Below are 14,712 nucleotides of genomic sequence, written 5' to 3' on the forward strand. Positions count from 1 at the left end.
ATGAATAAATAGAAAATCTGAATAGATTGATAAATAGTATGTAGACTAATTCAGTAATCAAAAAACACCCAACAAATAAAAACCCTGGGATAGATGGTTTCGCTACTGAATTCTATCAAACATTTAAAGAACTAATATTAATCCCTTCCGAACTTTTCCAAAAACCTGAAGAGGGGCGAAACACTTCCTAACTTACTCTAAGAGGCCAGCATTGCCCTGATACCAAAGCCAGAAGAAGACACTTCAAGAAAAGAAACTAAGACCAATATGCTTTATGAATATTGATGCAAAAATCTTCAACGAAATACCAACAAACTGAATTCAGTTTAGAAATATTAAGAGGATTATATACCATATAATTATACACCATAACCATGTGAGATTTACATCAGGAATGAAAGGATGGTTCAACTTATGAAAAGCAATCAAATACACCACATTAACAGAAAAATGGGAAAAAAACACACCCACATGACTATCGCAATCGATGTCAAAATTTTTGATAAAATTCAACACACTTTCTTGATTAAAAAAACATTCAACAAATTAGTAATAGAAGAAAAACTTTGTTAATAAAGTAAAAACCATATATGAAAACCCTACACTTAACATCCAACTCAATGGTAAAAAGACTGAAAGTTGGGGTGCCTGGGTGGCTTAGGCCGTTAAGCACTTGACTTCAGCTCAGGTCATGATCTCACAGTTTTTGAGTTGAGCGCCATTTGGGGTGAGCATAAGCCCTGTATCAGGTAAGCCCCATTTATCTCTTTCTCTCTCTCTCCCTCATCTCTCTCTCTGCCCCTCAGGGGATTCTCTCTCTCTTCCTCTCTGCCCCTTACTCACTTGAGTGCTTTCTTCAAAAAAAAAAAAAAAAGACTGAAAGCTTTCCCACTAGGATCAGGAAGAAGGCCAGGATGCCTGGTTTGGCCATTTGTATTCAACATAGTACTGGAAGTTCTAGCCAGAACAATTACAAAACCCGAAGGATTATACTTACACACACACACACACACACACACACACACACACACACAGAAAAGGCTGGGACCAGATGGCTTCCCTGGTGAATTCTACCAAACATTTACAAAGAATTAACACCAATCCTTATCAAAGTTTCCCAAAAACTGAAAAGGAGGGAACGCTTCCAAGCTCATTTTATGAGATCAGGATTATGCTGCTACCAAAGCCAGAAAAAGACACTACAGGAAAAGAAAAGTCCAGGTCAATGCCCCTTAGGAATACAGATTCAAAAATCCTCAACAACATACTATCAAAGTAAATTCAGCAGCATATTAAAAGGATTATGTATCATGACCAAGTGGGATTTATCCCCAGAATGCAAGTGTACTTCATAATAAGAAACTCAATCAATGTAATACATCACATTAATAGCATAAAGAATGGAGAGTGGCTGGGGGACATGTAGCACAGGCAAAATGGCCATACCACCCCGGTTCAACTCCTTCACCTCATTCTTCAACTCCTCGTAATCTGGCATCCGTGCCTCCACAAAAACAGCTTTGCATAAAACTAAACAGCCCTAAAACCCGCAGTTACTTGTTCCTTCTCACCTTGTTGCGTCCATCCGCAGCACCGACACCGCTGACCAGTCTATGCCTCTTGAGCTGTGACCATCCCCCGGCTTCCATGACACTATTTACTTTGTCTTCTTTGTGCCTCTGGCTGGGTCGCAGGCACTAAATACTCGATCGTTAAATATTGGAGTATCTTAACTCAGTTCACTGCTCTCTTCTCTTTCCACACTGTCTCCCATTTGGATGATGATCTTCGATTAGCACTGATACGTCAACAACACCCAAACTCACTTTAGGTCCAGCCCTCACCCCTCTGGACCTCAGACCCAGATCTACGATGTGCCTGAGTGGAGGGATGCCTCAAAGGCATCTCAAACTTAACCAGACCGAGGCCAAACCCACAGTCTCCCTCCAAGGCTTAGTCCAGTCCCGTCTAGTGATAGTAAAAGAAACCCAGAATCCTCATTGACCCTCCCACAGGCTCTACCACCGCTCTGTGTTAACTCTGTCTCCTGGACATCTCTCAAACCCACCCCCTTCCCTCCATCTCCATCACCACCTCATCCCAAGGCACCGCCTCCTCTCATCTGCATTACTGCCTTTGCTGGTCACCTGGTCTACCCACACTCACTCCTGGTCCCATTCACTTTGTTCTCCACACTTCTGCCAGAGAGATTTTTTTCCAAACACAGATGTAGTCTGGGACACTGAGGCACAGAGAGACTGACGTGCTTGCCTGAGGCCACATAGAAGCCAGTGGCCCAGACTGGGAGACAGAGAGTTGACCTTCAGGGCCCATGCCCTAAACTCTCACACTGCCCTGGGCTCAAACCCTCATCCCGTGATTTCTGGGCTGTGGGTAGAGCTCAGGTCAGAGTTGGTCAGGAAAGAGATTTGCAATGGAAGTGAGGTTTCAGCTATTTCTGGGGTATCTCTTCTGTTCCCAGAACCTGCATGGAAGAGATCCCTGCTGTAGGATACGTTCACATGCATGCTCCACCCAGGGTGCTGGGAGCAGGAAGGCCAGCAGGCCGTCACTGCTGTCTCTACAGCCATTCTCTGGGCCCGAGGGGCTTCAGGCCAGATTGTGAACCACATAGTTTAGCAGCTGGGGGTGTCACTGATTGTGACTTCAAGGGCTTCTGATGTCACAATGAGCCTATGGGCCTGGCCTATTGGGGCACTAGGGCCAGTGTTCCTGGGGTAGCATGGAAGCCAGGACCATGGCCAGCTTCCGCCCTTCTGGCATCACGTAAGCCAGTCCGTGAGTAGCCTGTAGCTTGAACAGTTCAATTGCCCACTCGTTTCCAGCTGGAGGCTCCGTGCACCAAGGCCTGTGTTTCTTTACGTTGCTGAACCAGGAGAGTGCTGTTGCCAGGGCTCTGCCTCCATGCTCTGGGACCGGTCTTGGGGGTTGAAGGGGCACAGCATCTCTCTCACACCTGGGTAGGGGCAATGCCAGGGAGCCCTGATCTAAGCCCCGATCATCATCACTGCCAGGACTTGGGGAGGCAGTCTGGGCAGCTGGGAAGGACAGTTCCAGGTCAGCTTGGGAAGCCGCAGTGAGACGGTGCCTGTGACAGAAGGCCATGATGTCAGAGTCCCACCCTGGGCTCTGCAGGGGCCACCCTGCCCCCGAGGGAGGTAGATTCAACCCCGTCAGTTTGCAGGGTCACACGCATGGCTTAGGGGGTCTGCAGGTAGGTACAGGGTGGATGTGAGGGGTGCCCCTTCTCCCGCCTCCTCCAGACTCCTAGGTTCCTGTGGTAGGGCTTCTTCCTCGGGTCCGTCGTTGGTGCGGTCACCTCTTCTAGCCCCATTCAGGACTGTCTGAGGCTGTGAAGTCCCGATGGGCTTCTGGACCCCACCTCTTCCCCTGCTCACCTGGTGGGGGGCAACATAGGCAAACACTTAACCTTTCAGGGCTTTGGTGTCTTTACCTGAAACACAGGGGTGATCGTATTCTGTTCTCCATCAGGTCAAGCATAAAGCTTAGCAGACACTTCGCTGAGCCCAGAGCCTGGGCTTCCCACCATGACACAGGCACCATCCTGGGCAGGGTCCCTCATCTGGCTTCTCAGGAGGAGGAGGGCCAAAAGCCATAGCCAGGAGTTAGCCACCTGCCCAAGTATGGCTGACAGTAAAGGGCTGTAGGGCCAGGACTATGAAAGGGACCCCACCTCAAACAAAGCTCTTTGCCAGGTGGGCAAGTCAGTGGAAAAGGCCCCCTGCTCAGGGTCAGGAAGACCTTTGGGTAGGATTGAGGGGACAGGTGGCAAGCTGGGCTGCTGCTGACATTTCTGGGCCAGGCAAAGGCCCTCTGGGAACGCTGATCTTCCAGAATCAGAGACCGGGCCAGCCAGGGAGGTGAGTGGCGTGTGCTGGGCTCACAGATAGGTGGGCTTGGCCTTGGACTAGGAGCGTCTGTGTCCAGTGAGGCCATTCAGCTCCTGTCGAGGACCCCGGGGTCAGTGTGCCATAACATTGGAGCAGACAGCACCACAGCCAACTCCCATCCCCTGCCCAAGGCAAGGACACCCTCTGCCCACAGTGAGGGTTTCCAGAAGCCCTCATAGCCCCAGAGGCGATGGGAGCAGTATGGGCAGCGCAGCCCATTTCACTGAGTCCCCACTGGAACAGCCTTGCCCGAGGTCCACTGGCCTCCTGGGGACCCCAGAACCCCAGACTTGGGAAAAGCACCGTGTTCTCCCTTGGCATCCCTCCAGATTTCACTAGGTTTTTTACCGTGGGTGGGGTGTAGCTGAAGTGAATAGAAAGGGAAGAGAGCCCACAGGTCAGCCTGGGGCACGGGGAGGACGAGGGAGCAGAGTGGTGTGAGGTAGGGAAGCCACACGGCGGCCACATGGGCCCTGTGTTCACGCGCATGTGCCTGTGCATGTGTGTGCGTGGAGACACGAAGCTAGGTGGATGGCTAGTTACTTTTCACCTTCCCAACATGGGTTGGTGAGTGCAGACATTTCCAGAGTTTGCGGGGAAGAGGCCTGTTGGTTTGAGTTCTCCAGCGCAGACCCTGGGACAGGCCCGCGAGTGCAGGTACTTTGGGAGCAGCTCACAGGAGGCACAAGCAGGGGGGGGCCGGACGTGAGGAGGGGCCGGAAGGAGACATAGTGTGTGGTCACCACGGTGGGCAACCCAGCCCAGTCCCACTGGGTCCTTTGGCCGGCGGAGCTGTCCCCACCGAGGGGAGAGGGAGCCAGGACATTTGTCTGCAACTCCCCCTATGTCGCTGTCCCCCTCCACACACCCCGCCCCCCCCCCCCCCCCCCCCCGCCACCAAGGCTGCTTCTGAGGGCAGAAGCCTCCTGGGGCTCACGTGACTTGTGTGTGCACCTGGCACACGTGTGCAGCCAGAGAAGAGCTCTCAGCGTGGCAGACACGACCTCCCTGCAGAGGTGGGAGCAGGGCGGGTGTGGGGGGCTGCTGAGAGTGCCCTGCTCCAAGTCCCAGCCTGACACTAGCTTGTCAACCAGCCCTGCTTCTGGGCGTCTTTCCACACCAGGAGCCAGCCCCCCGCTGCGGCTTCACCCGTCCGCTCGAGGGACCAAATCTGGAGCCAAGGATGGCAGGGGGCTGGCTCTATCACAAGCTCTAAGCTCACATGTTCACGACCCGACGGCTGTTCTGGCCACGGTGAAGATACATTAGCACAGACAGTGGTGGGCAAGGGTCGGGCGATTCGATGGCAAAGGAAACAGTAGTGGTCAGGCCTTAACCCCTGCATTTCTCAGCCCTGACCTACCTGCATGTGCACTGGGTGCCTTAAAAGGACAGTCCCTCGTACACGGCTGGTGAGTACCAGAAACGGTGCAGCTGTTCTGGAAGGCTGTTTGGAAGCTCCTGTTACAACTGACACCCCTGGGGCACCTGGGCGGCTCAGTCGGTTGAGCATCTGACTCTTGATTTCGGCTCAGGTCATGATCTCACAGTTTGTGCGTTTCAGCCCGTGTTGGGCTCTGTGCTGACAACATGGAGCCTGCTTGGGATTCTCTCTCTTTCTCTCTCTCTGCCTGTCCCCTGTTCACTATCTTTCCCTCCCACAAAAAATAAATAAACTGGAACAAATTTTAAAAAATAAATGAATAAAATAAATAAAACCAACCCTGCTCAGCACTGAAAAAAAGAACCACCCACTGATTCTCCCACCCACTGGGAGAATTCCCAAGGGAGTGATGCTGCGAGAAAGAAGCCAGGCTCCCAAAGATGCCTACTGGGTAATTCCATTGGTACAACGCTTGTGAAATCCCATCAGTATAGACATGAGAACAGATTCGTGGTTGCTGGGGCTCGGGATGGGCTGTTTGGTTGAGAACCATCCCAGGTGCAGGTACACAAAGCTGCGTGCACACACACACACACACACACACGTGAGAGTGTTCATAACAGGTGCAGTGTGTTGAGGCCAGGCATCAGTGACAGGCCAGCATGACCCGGCCTTCATTCAACCCCATGAGGCTGGCAGGGCCCCCAACTTCTTCCCCTCTGCGGTCCTCAGGGGTACCGTGTGCCTGGTCTGGGTCCAGAACGGCTCCTCCCACCGCCTCTCTGGCTCTGAGATGCCTCCTCTTGCCTTCCAGCCATGGCTGAAGGGTGTGCTAGAGTTTAACCCCCTTCCAGGATGAGGTTGAAGGACCCCAAGAAGTGCCCCCAACATAAGAAGAGGAGCACCAAGATCCGGGAAAATTTTGCCAGAAAGTTTCCGTACAGGTACAAGACCTCCCCACCACTAGGGCAAAGTCCCGCCTCCCCTCAGTTCACCCCCTAGCACATTCCATGGCCTGGGCCTGGGGTGGGGTTTTTCATCCCCAGGGAGCTCCCTGCGCAGCTCTGTGACAGTCTGGGTTTCACCTTCTCCACCCCCATCCCAATCTGAGCTGACGGCCTCTAGGTGGGTGCCCAGGACCCCCGGGGCCATCCCAGAGCCATAGCCAGCTGCTTGCCTCTGGGCCAGTGGCCTCACAGGAACCACCTGAGGAGCATGTTCGTGAACACCTCCCCCTACCAAACATGTGATGGGATCAGATTGGGGTGGGGACTGGTTTGTAAAGCCCCCAGGGCACTCAGAAAGCAGCAGAGACCCCCAGACTGGGCAGCTCTGGGGCCTCAGCCAGCAGCAGTTACTAAATGTTTTGTGTAGGGTCCTGGGGGAAAAAATGCAGCAACTCTGGAGGGCTTCCTAGCTGTGTGACCTTGGGCAAGTCACTTGACCTCTCCCTGCCTCATCTCCTCATCTACAAAGTGTTGGCAACCAGACTTGCCTCATAGCACGGTTGTGAATTGACATGTGGGTTAATGTTGATAAAGCGCTTCGAACGCCACCTGGCAAGCAGAAAGGTCCAGATGACCAAGAGCTATTCATGTGGCTGATGGCTGCCGGTCACCTAAAGATGCCAGGTGCCCCACTGCAGGTTCTCTTGGCTGACGGCCCCCAACGCAGAGTTCCCGAAGCCCTGGGAGGCCACGAAGAGAAATGACTCGCTGCGGGATCAGCTGCCCCTGCAGAAGACGCTGGTGCCAACAAGATCCATTCCAGTCAGAGGGTAAGTGTCAGGCCCAGGATGTGGACAGCCACCGCTGCCCATTGACCACACACAAGCCTCCCACCCCAGGTCTGTACACAGACGTTCATGACCCAGCATGCTCCACGTCTAGCCTGAGGAAACCGAGGTCCAGAAAGGAGGCGCTAATGTCCTGTGGTTCCTTCCACAGCAAGGCAGTTTGTGGGAGAGGCTGCAGGGGACCCTCGGGTGGGCGGGCCCCGTCTGCAGGTGGTGAAGCAGGCCTGAGGGGGTGGGGGCTTTGCCGCCATCCTTCCACACGGCACAGGCAAAGCAGAGGAAGGGCCGGCAAGCTTCGGGTCTCCGTGCAGCCTGCTCTGAGGGTGGAGGCACTTGCAAGGGACTCTGGGACTGGCCACCTCTAAACTGACTGCATAGACGTGAATGCACCTCCCACCCACGGGCACACACGGTGAAGCACCCGGAAACCCTTGGGAAGACCCCACCACACAACATTTCACGTACTCACCCTGTCACTGGGCTGGCTGGCACCCACCAGCTGTTACACAATGAAGGGCTTCCCTGACCAGTTGGTGGGGGGCATCACCCCACCTCCCAAAGACCCTAGCTCCGCCCTGATTGCCTCTGCGCCTCCCTCCAACTCCAAGCCCTGTGTCTGTTCTGACTAGCCAAGCCCCTGGCTCCACACACTGTATATCACCTCTGGCAGGTCACAGAGACACCTGCACAGTCCCCTAACCAGATATCCGGAGAGGCAATTAAAACACTCAGGCTTGAGCGCACGCGCGCACACACACACACACACACACGCACACAGTTGCGTGCCTATTCCCTGCCCCTACTGGCCCTGACTTTTGTCCTGGGTATCACGTTCCCTCCCTCATCTGGCTGTGGGCTCTTGCTCCAACTGTCTGGACCGATCCAGTGGGCGCTGAACTGCAGAGGCTGGAGTCTGAGAGCACAGGGGGTCCTGAGTTTCAGCTTCTACTGCTGCAGAATGGGATCAGCTTCCAGCCAGGCGTCCTGTGGGGACCAGTCAGGCTGTGCACAAGGGCCCAGACTCTTGGTGCTGGGGCCTGCCCCAAGGGTCTGCTATGGGAAGAGGTCTCCCAGCGGATGACACAGAGCAGAGATCTGGAGGACAAACTGAAGTGGTCAGCGGATGTGTCAGGGAGCTCTGGAGGCCGTGGGCTTCTCAACCCACCAGGGCCCAGCACCAGTGGGGAGCCAGTCCCTCCCCTGGGGTGGAGGGGTGGGCAGGGGCCGTGAGCTCCAGGGCAGGCAGGGGGCTGTGGCTGTGGGGCCTCTGCCAAAGGCTTGAAGTAACGGGGAGCAGGCGGCAGAGATCCCCCACCTCGTCCTCCGCCCTCTGAACCCCCGCCAGCCCTCTGTTGGGGAATTGACCAGAGTGGGATTGTTGGGGGCCAAACGGCCACGGCCAGCAGGTGCCAAAGTAGGGCAGAGAGTGGATGGGGAGAGAGGGTAAGAGAGGGCATGGGGGCCCGGGTGAGAAGCAGGAACCGTATACGAAGAGATGCTCCAGGCAGCAGAAGTCAAGTGCAAACATCCTGAGGTGGGACAGATTAATGTCCCACTTAAGGAATTTGAAGTGCCATTTTTCGGGATGGTTAGGAGACAGGTAGGGGAGAACGTTAAATGCCAACATTTGTCTGAGGGGGAGTGGGGAGCCACTGAAGTCTGGGGAGCAGGAGGGTAGCATGTCCAGACCTGATGTAGCTGTTAGAGAATGCTGCCTAGGGGAGGATACGTGGCCTCACACAATGCTGGTGCACCTTCTGGCAGGCACGAAGATGACACTCAGTGTCTGGGCAGGCCTGGGGGACCAAGTCCTGGCGACGTAGGAGTTCTGACTTGGACATCTGGGTGGGGGGCTGGTTAGGAGGACAGCAGAGGCTGGTGTGGGGTCCCAGGGCAGGTCTGGGCAGGGAGCAGAGACTTGGCTGTGGCCCTGGCCGACGTCTCTGGACCAGAGGGGTTCCGCGTGGCTTCCCTAGGCTTGGGGCACCAGATTTTACATCACCGTCCAGCCTCAGCCCTCCGCCGCTGCCGCCTCCACAGAGCTACCTTTGGGAATTCAAGCTACTGAGCCACCGTTTCCCTGGGTCAGGAGTCCCTGCTGCCCTCACTGGTGCCCATGCTGCCCACCCCTCCAGAGGCCTCTCCTAGAGCCCAGCTCTGTGCGGCCTCCCTCTCGGCCACCTTGCAGTGGCCCCAGAGCCCTCCCTTCCGGACAGAGGTGAACTTGAGTGGGGGGTACCGCCTCGAAGGGGCTATTCATCTCCTCAGAACCTGCACCGTGTGAATAAACATCGCAGGTTCACATCCTGTGTCCACTTGCATGGAGCACTTTGCTTCCTGAGCCTCCGTGTTCTCATCTATGTTTAATCTTGGGTTGGCGTGAGAGTTAGTGAGAGGACTGACGTCATTTCCAAGAACTGATTCCAAAGATGTACTCACGCATGTGAGGAAACGTATGTGGACAAAACATTCATGACAGCGCCCTAAGAAACAACAAAGCATCGGAGGCCACCTAATATCCACGAATAGGGGGCTGTTCGGTGACATCAGGGCTGTACCCCGAAACAGTAGGCGGCCACGGAAATGAAGAAACAGCTCTTGACATAATGCTCTCGAGCAATCCACAAAGCATATTAAGAATTTTTTAAAGGCACAGCAGAAGTGTGGCTGATATGCTCCTGCATGTGTGTGTGTGTGTGTGTCTGTGTGTAGTAGGTAACAATCAGGACCTCTGGGTAGAACTGGGGAACTTGGCGACAGGGCTACTAATTTCTGCAATTTTCATACACGAACCTAACAGAATGCCGTCGGTGCATTACAAAGTCTTCAAAGGAAGTATACGTAATACCAACTGCTTTGGAGTTTGTAATGGCGGCACTATGTAGGAGGGTGCCTGCTGAGGATGTGAGGGTTTCCTCTGCTCTGTTCTACAAAGAGAGGGACTAGGAGGTCACCTTGGAGTCCTTGGGTGAATAAAATTGGGGACACTAACGATAGCCCTCTCCCTAGGAGAGAGGGTGTGGGGACCTTGAAAATGGCTATGGGGGCTGCACTGGGTCAGGTGGACAAGGGCCCTATTCCAGAAAGAAGGGGGAATGAGGTCCCCAGTGGAGTGAGAATTGCAAAGGGGCCCTCCCCAGGCCCTGGGGACAGGTGGGTGCTGGTTCTCGGCCTGCAGGAAGCAGAAGTCAGTTCTGCTGCATGCCCTGGGGTGTCTGGGGTGCAGAGGACTGCCACAGGGTAGACACCCCAGCAAAGGACTCTGGGCCTCCCTCCCTCCAGGCCCAGGTGGGAAGCAGGCCTGGTGTACCATGCAGCATCTGGTGGTAGAAGGAAGCAGGGACCCCCCCCCCAGGGTCCCCTCCTGTTGGGGTCAGAGCCAGGCTGACCTCCACGTGGACTGTGTGTGTCTCAGTTTTCCTGCAATGTGCACAGCTGTGTCCTACTTGAAATATACACAATATGGTGCTGCACACCTGTGATGCAGCAGAAGGATGAAGTGACATGTGACTGATGATTACACCTGCCTGGGAGCTTCTTCTCCAGCGGCGCCCTGCCGCCTCCTTCTGCCGAAGGTAACCGCATCTCCCTCCTAACCTTTTAAAACGAGTATCTCGAGGGGCGCCTGGGTGGCTCAGTCGGTTGGGCGTCCGACTTCGGCTCAGGTCATGATCTCATGGTTCATAGGTTCGAGTCCCACGTCGGGCTCTGTGCTGACAGCTCAGAGCCTGGAGCCTGTTTCAGATTCTGTGTCTCCCTCTCTTTCTGCCTCTCCCCCCACTCACACTCTGTCTCTCTCAAAAATAAACATGAAAAAAAAGAATATTTAGGGAAGAAGGAGCTATCTGGATGCAAACTAGTGCAGCCACTCTGGAAAACAGCATAGAGGTTTCTCAAAAAATTAAAAATAGAACTACCCTATGACCCAGCAATGGCACTACTAGGTATTTATCCAAGGGATACAGATGTGCTGTTTCGAAGGAGCACATGCACCCCAATGTTTATAGCAGCACTATCAACAATAGTCAAAGTATGGAAAGAGCCCAAGTGTCCATCAATGGATGAATGGATAAAGAAGATGTGGTATATAGATACAATGGAGTATTACTTGGCAATCAAAAAGAATGAAATCTTGCCATCTGCAACTACATGGATGGAACTGGAGGATATTATGTTAAGCGAAATTAGTCAGAGAAAGACAAATATCATATGATTTCACTCATATGAGGACTTTGAGAGACAAAACAGATGAACATAAGGGAATGGAATCAAAAATAATATAAAAACAGGGAAGGGGACAAAACCTAAGAGACTCTTAAATACGGGGAACAAACTGAGGGTTACTGGAGGTCTTGTGGGTGGGGGATGGGCTAAATGGGTAAGGGGCATCAAAGAAGACACTTGTTGGGGACACACAGGGGATGAATCACTGGATTCTACTCCTGAAATCATTATGGCACTCTATGCTAACTAACTTGGATGTAACTTAAAAATAAATAAGTAAAATAGAAAAAAACAAAGGAGCTGTCTGTCGGTCCTGCTGTGTGCCGAGTGTTTCTCCGTCCATGATGTCCTCAAAGAAGAAAACAGACCCTTCAGGAAGCATGCACGGCAGAAGTCCTCACAGGGAAATGGACAACACCTAAATGTTTGAGTGCAGAGGGATGAGGTAAGCATATCACGGCGGCCCATAGAGCAACCCGGGGCATGCCACCAGCATTTAAGTGCGACCATCCAGATCCCGGATTGTCCTGGTGCCGTGAGCACAGCCACAGTAAAACATACATTGGCAGAGAGCTGAAGCCAGCCGAGGAACAGGCACAGTCAACAGCGTGCCCAGGGGTGTGGATCTGTCTTCTAAGAATTTATCCTGCGATCGTACCCACACGCGCAGGACGAGAACTATGCAGGGACATTCACCGCGGCACAGTAACGCTAACGGACACAAATTAACCCAATTGCCGATCATTTAGGGACCAATGAAATAAAAGCAAGTCTGCAATGGAGTCCTGATTGGTCCCCTGTCCCAAGCTGGGTTCCCCCTGGAGCAGATCTGGAGATAAGGATATGGATGCAAGTAGTGTCATTGGGAAGAGACAGGAAGCCCCAGAGAGACATGGGGACGAGAAAGGAGGCAGGGGGTGTGCTCTTGAGCTGGTGCCACTGAATCCCAGGGGAGAACTCTGCAGGTCATGCCTCAGTGGTATCCCACCAGAGGGGCAAAGGCTGCAGTATTTGTCCCCCAACTTCCAGCAGACGTGGGTTGAGGGCTGCCCGGGGACACCGACTCCCTGCACACCCAATATCCCTGTGTTCAGGCCAAGCAGGTCAGAGGGAACCCACAGGAGGGCTGCGGGTGCGGTGGCTGGGAGCCACTGGGGCACAGTACCTGGAAGTGGTTAGTGGGATGTGGGCCGGGGGTGGGGTGGGTACTGTCCCCAGCCTCCCCTGAAGCAGGGGCATAGCGGTAGGTAGGCTGCTATGGTAGGCTCTGGCCGATGGCACCTGACTGGAGGCAGAACGTGGAATCCATCCACAGTGTGCGTCTTCAACATTCTGATGCTTGGGGAGAGGACGATCTGGTCTTGCGGACCACGTGGAGGAGGGCTACAGCCTAGGGACGGGGGAGCAGCAGGAGAGGAGTCTGTGTCCCCAGTGGCTCCATGGAGCAGCTGTTCTGACTCCCTTCTGCTGAACGAGAGGAGTTACCGTTGTTGAACTTGTGCCGCAGGTAGCCGCGCCTTCACCCCAGGAAGAGGGCTGCAGGCCCGTGGGGAAGGGCAGCACCCCGAGGTGTGGCCCACCGATCTGGCAGGGTGCCGTAACGACCCAGCAACCTGAGCAGCTGTGGGCCTTGCCTTCACCCGGAGGCCACCCAGCCAGTCGCCAAGGCCAGCAGATGCTGCTGGCTGCGATTCCGAAACTGAATAATGCATGAAGTGCTGTTGTTACAAAGAACCGGGGATTTATTTTAGCACAACTTTAAATGATGGAAATACGCCTCCCAGGAAGCCGCCTGGATGACAAAGCCACAAAATAAAACTGAAAAAACAAAACACAACACAACAAAAACAAACCAATACCATAACTACAAAAAATCCGGGAAACGTTTTCCTGACAAAGCCAGAAACAGCAGAACGCTAAAACATTCTAAACAGGTCTTTGCAACCCAACCCACCAGTGTCACTTCCACGCTGGGGAGGGCGGTGAGCAGCACCGCTCAGTTCTGAGAGATGGAAAACCAGGAAATAAAAGTTCCCAGTACATTAAAATGTCCAGTTTGTGCTTTGGATCCCTTTAGGAACTGGTGCAGCGTTTTAACAGAAAATCTGGGCGCCCTCTTGTCCAGCTATTCACGTGAGACCCCGTCTTCCTCGGGCCATCGGAGGACCCAGCTGGGACCTTGCCATTGAGGGGTGGGCAGTCAGCCTGTGATCAGTGAGGACAGACACGTTCTGGCGCCAGCCAGAGAGGAAGTTCAGAGGACACCGGAGCACGATGAATCCCCCAGGGCCAGCAGGACAGGAGGAAGGGGTGCCTCTAGCCCTAGAAGGCCTGGGGTGTGGGCCTTGCGGTCACAGCAGAGAATACATCAGGTGCCATCAGCTGGGGGCGGGCAGTGGAGTGCCTCTCTCGCATGACGGAGTGTGCGTGCATGTGACGAGCTACAGGACGCAGCAGGCACCGAGGAGATGGCAACAGGTCGTGTGATGACCGAACGGGAGGGTGACTTCTAAAGGTGACCACCTGGTTCTGGGTGACACCTGAGTGGGTGATAACTTCAGCAAACAGGTCACATCACAGGCTGTGTGGGCACCGAGGAAGCTCGGAACAAAGGTGTGTGCCATCGAAGTGGGTGTGGGACAGCTGACCAGGATGTGGTGTGGGACACGGTGTGGGTATAGCGTACGGGGGAGCACATGGGCAACAGGGGGCCAGGAACAAGGACACAGGGCCTCCGGGCATGTCACAGGCCCGGCCCCTCCCCCCTCCCCCTGGTAACGGTTCAGGATCCTGGGCTTTCCACAGCCCTCCAGTGAGTGGGGTGAGACTTCACAGGGAGCCCAGAGGCGGCCCCTCCCCAAGTTCACAGGGCTGGCTGCCACTGAGCCCCACTGGCAGGGCCCAGGACACAGTGGCCGTGAAGGCCTCAGCAGGCTCCTGAGAAGAGGGAACCCTAGGACAGGCCTGGAGGGAAGAGCATCCACTGCAGACACAGGGAACAACATCAACAAAGCCCGAGGCGTGAATGTGACTGAGTTGCCGGTCCCGGCCAGCCTGGCCCTGCGACCAGGCTCACAGGCCCTCACTGCAGGGTGTAGGGGCACCACCAGAGAAGTTTGGCCTCATCCCTGCCAAGCTGTCCTACCTCAGCTGCGTTCTGCTGTCTGTTTCTCAAACCTCAAGCGTACCCTGCCCTGTTCTTCCCAAAGTACTGGCATTTTACTTTATCATCCAGGGAAACTGAAAAAGGACATATATTCAACCAGTCACTAAGGGGACTTTCAGTCCTTCCTAAGGGAGCACTCCCACAGCTGGCTGTCTTCCCAAAGCCAGAAGGGTGGATACTCATTGCCAAGTGGCCTGACACACACTGCAAA

The 14,712-nt window shown here is 54.3% G+C and overlaps 1 protein-coding gene across 5 annotated transcripts; it reads left to right on the plus strand.

The window, feature by feature from the left end:
• Nucleotides 1-2,677: 2,677 nt before the first annotated feature.
• On the plus strand, nt 2,678-9,436 carry CA2H3orf22 (chromosome A2 C3orf22 homolog). Of its 5 annotated transcripts, none has more exons than XM_011280246.4 (4): nt 2,678-2,787; nt 6,131-6,260; nt 6,962-7,093; nt 9,088-9,436. In XM_011280246.4, the coding sequence occupies exons 2-4, from the start codon at nt 6,172-6,174 to the stop codon at nt 9,257-9,259; spliced, it is 393 nt and encodes a 130-aa protein (XP_011278548.2). In that variant the 5' UTR covers nt 2,678-2,787; nt 6,131-6,171; the 3' UTR covers nt 9,260-9,436. The 5 variants fall into 5 exon arrangements, with proteins under 5 accessions (XP_011278548.2, XP_011278549.2, XP_003982620.3 ...); XM_011280247.4 differs by having other exon boundaries at nt 2,688-2,799; XM_003982571.5 differs by having other exon boundaries at nt 2,716-2,787; nt 6,171-6,260.
• The last annotated feature ends 5,276 nt before the right edge of the window (nt 9,437-14,712 follow it).

This window comes from Felis catus, chromosome A2 (assembly GCF_018350175.1).
Source record: "Felis catus isolate Fca126 chromosome A2, F.catus_Fca126_mat1.0, whole genome shotgun sequence".
Taxonomy (NCBI): Eukaryota; Metazoa; Chordata; class Mammalia; order Carnivora; family Felidae; genus Felis; species Felis catus.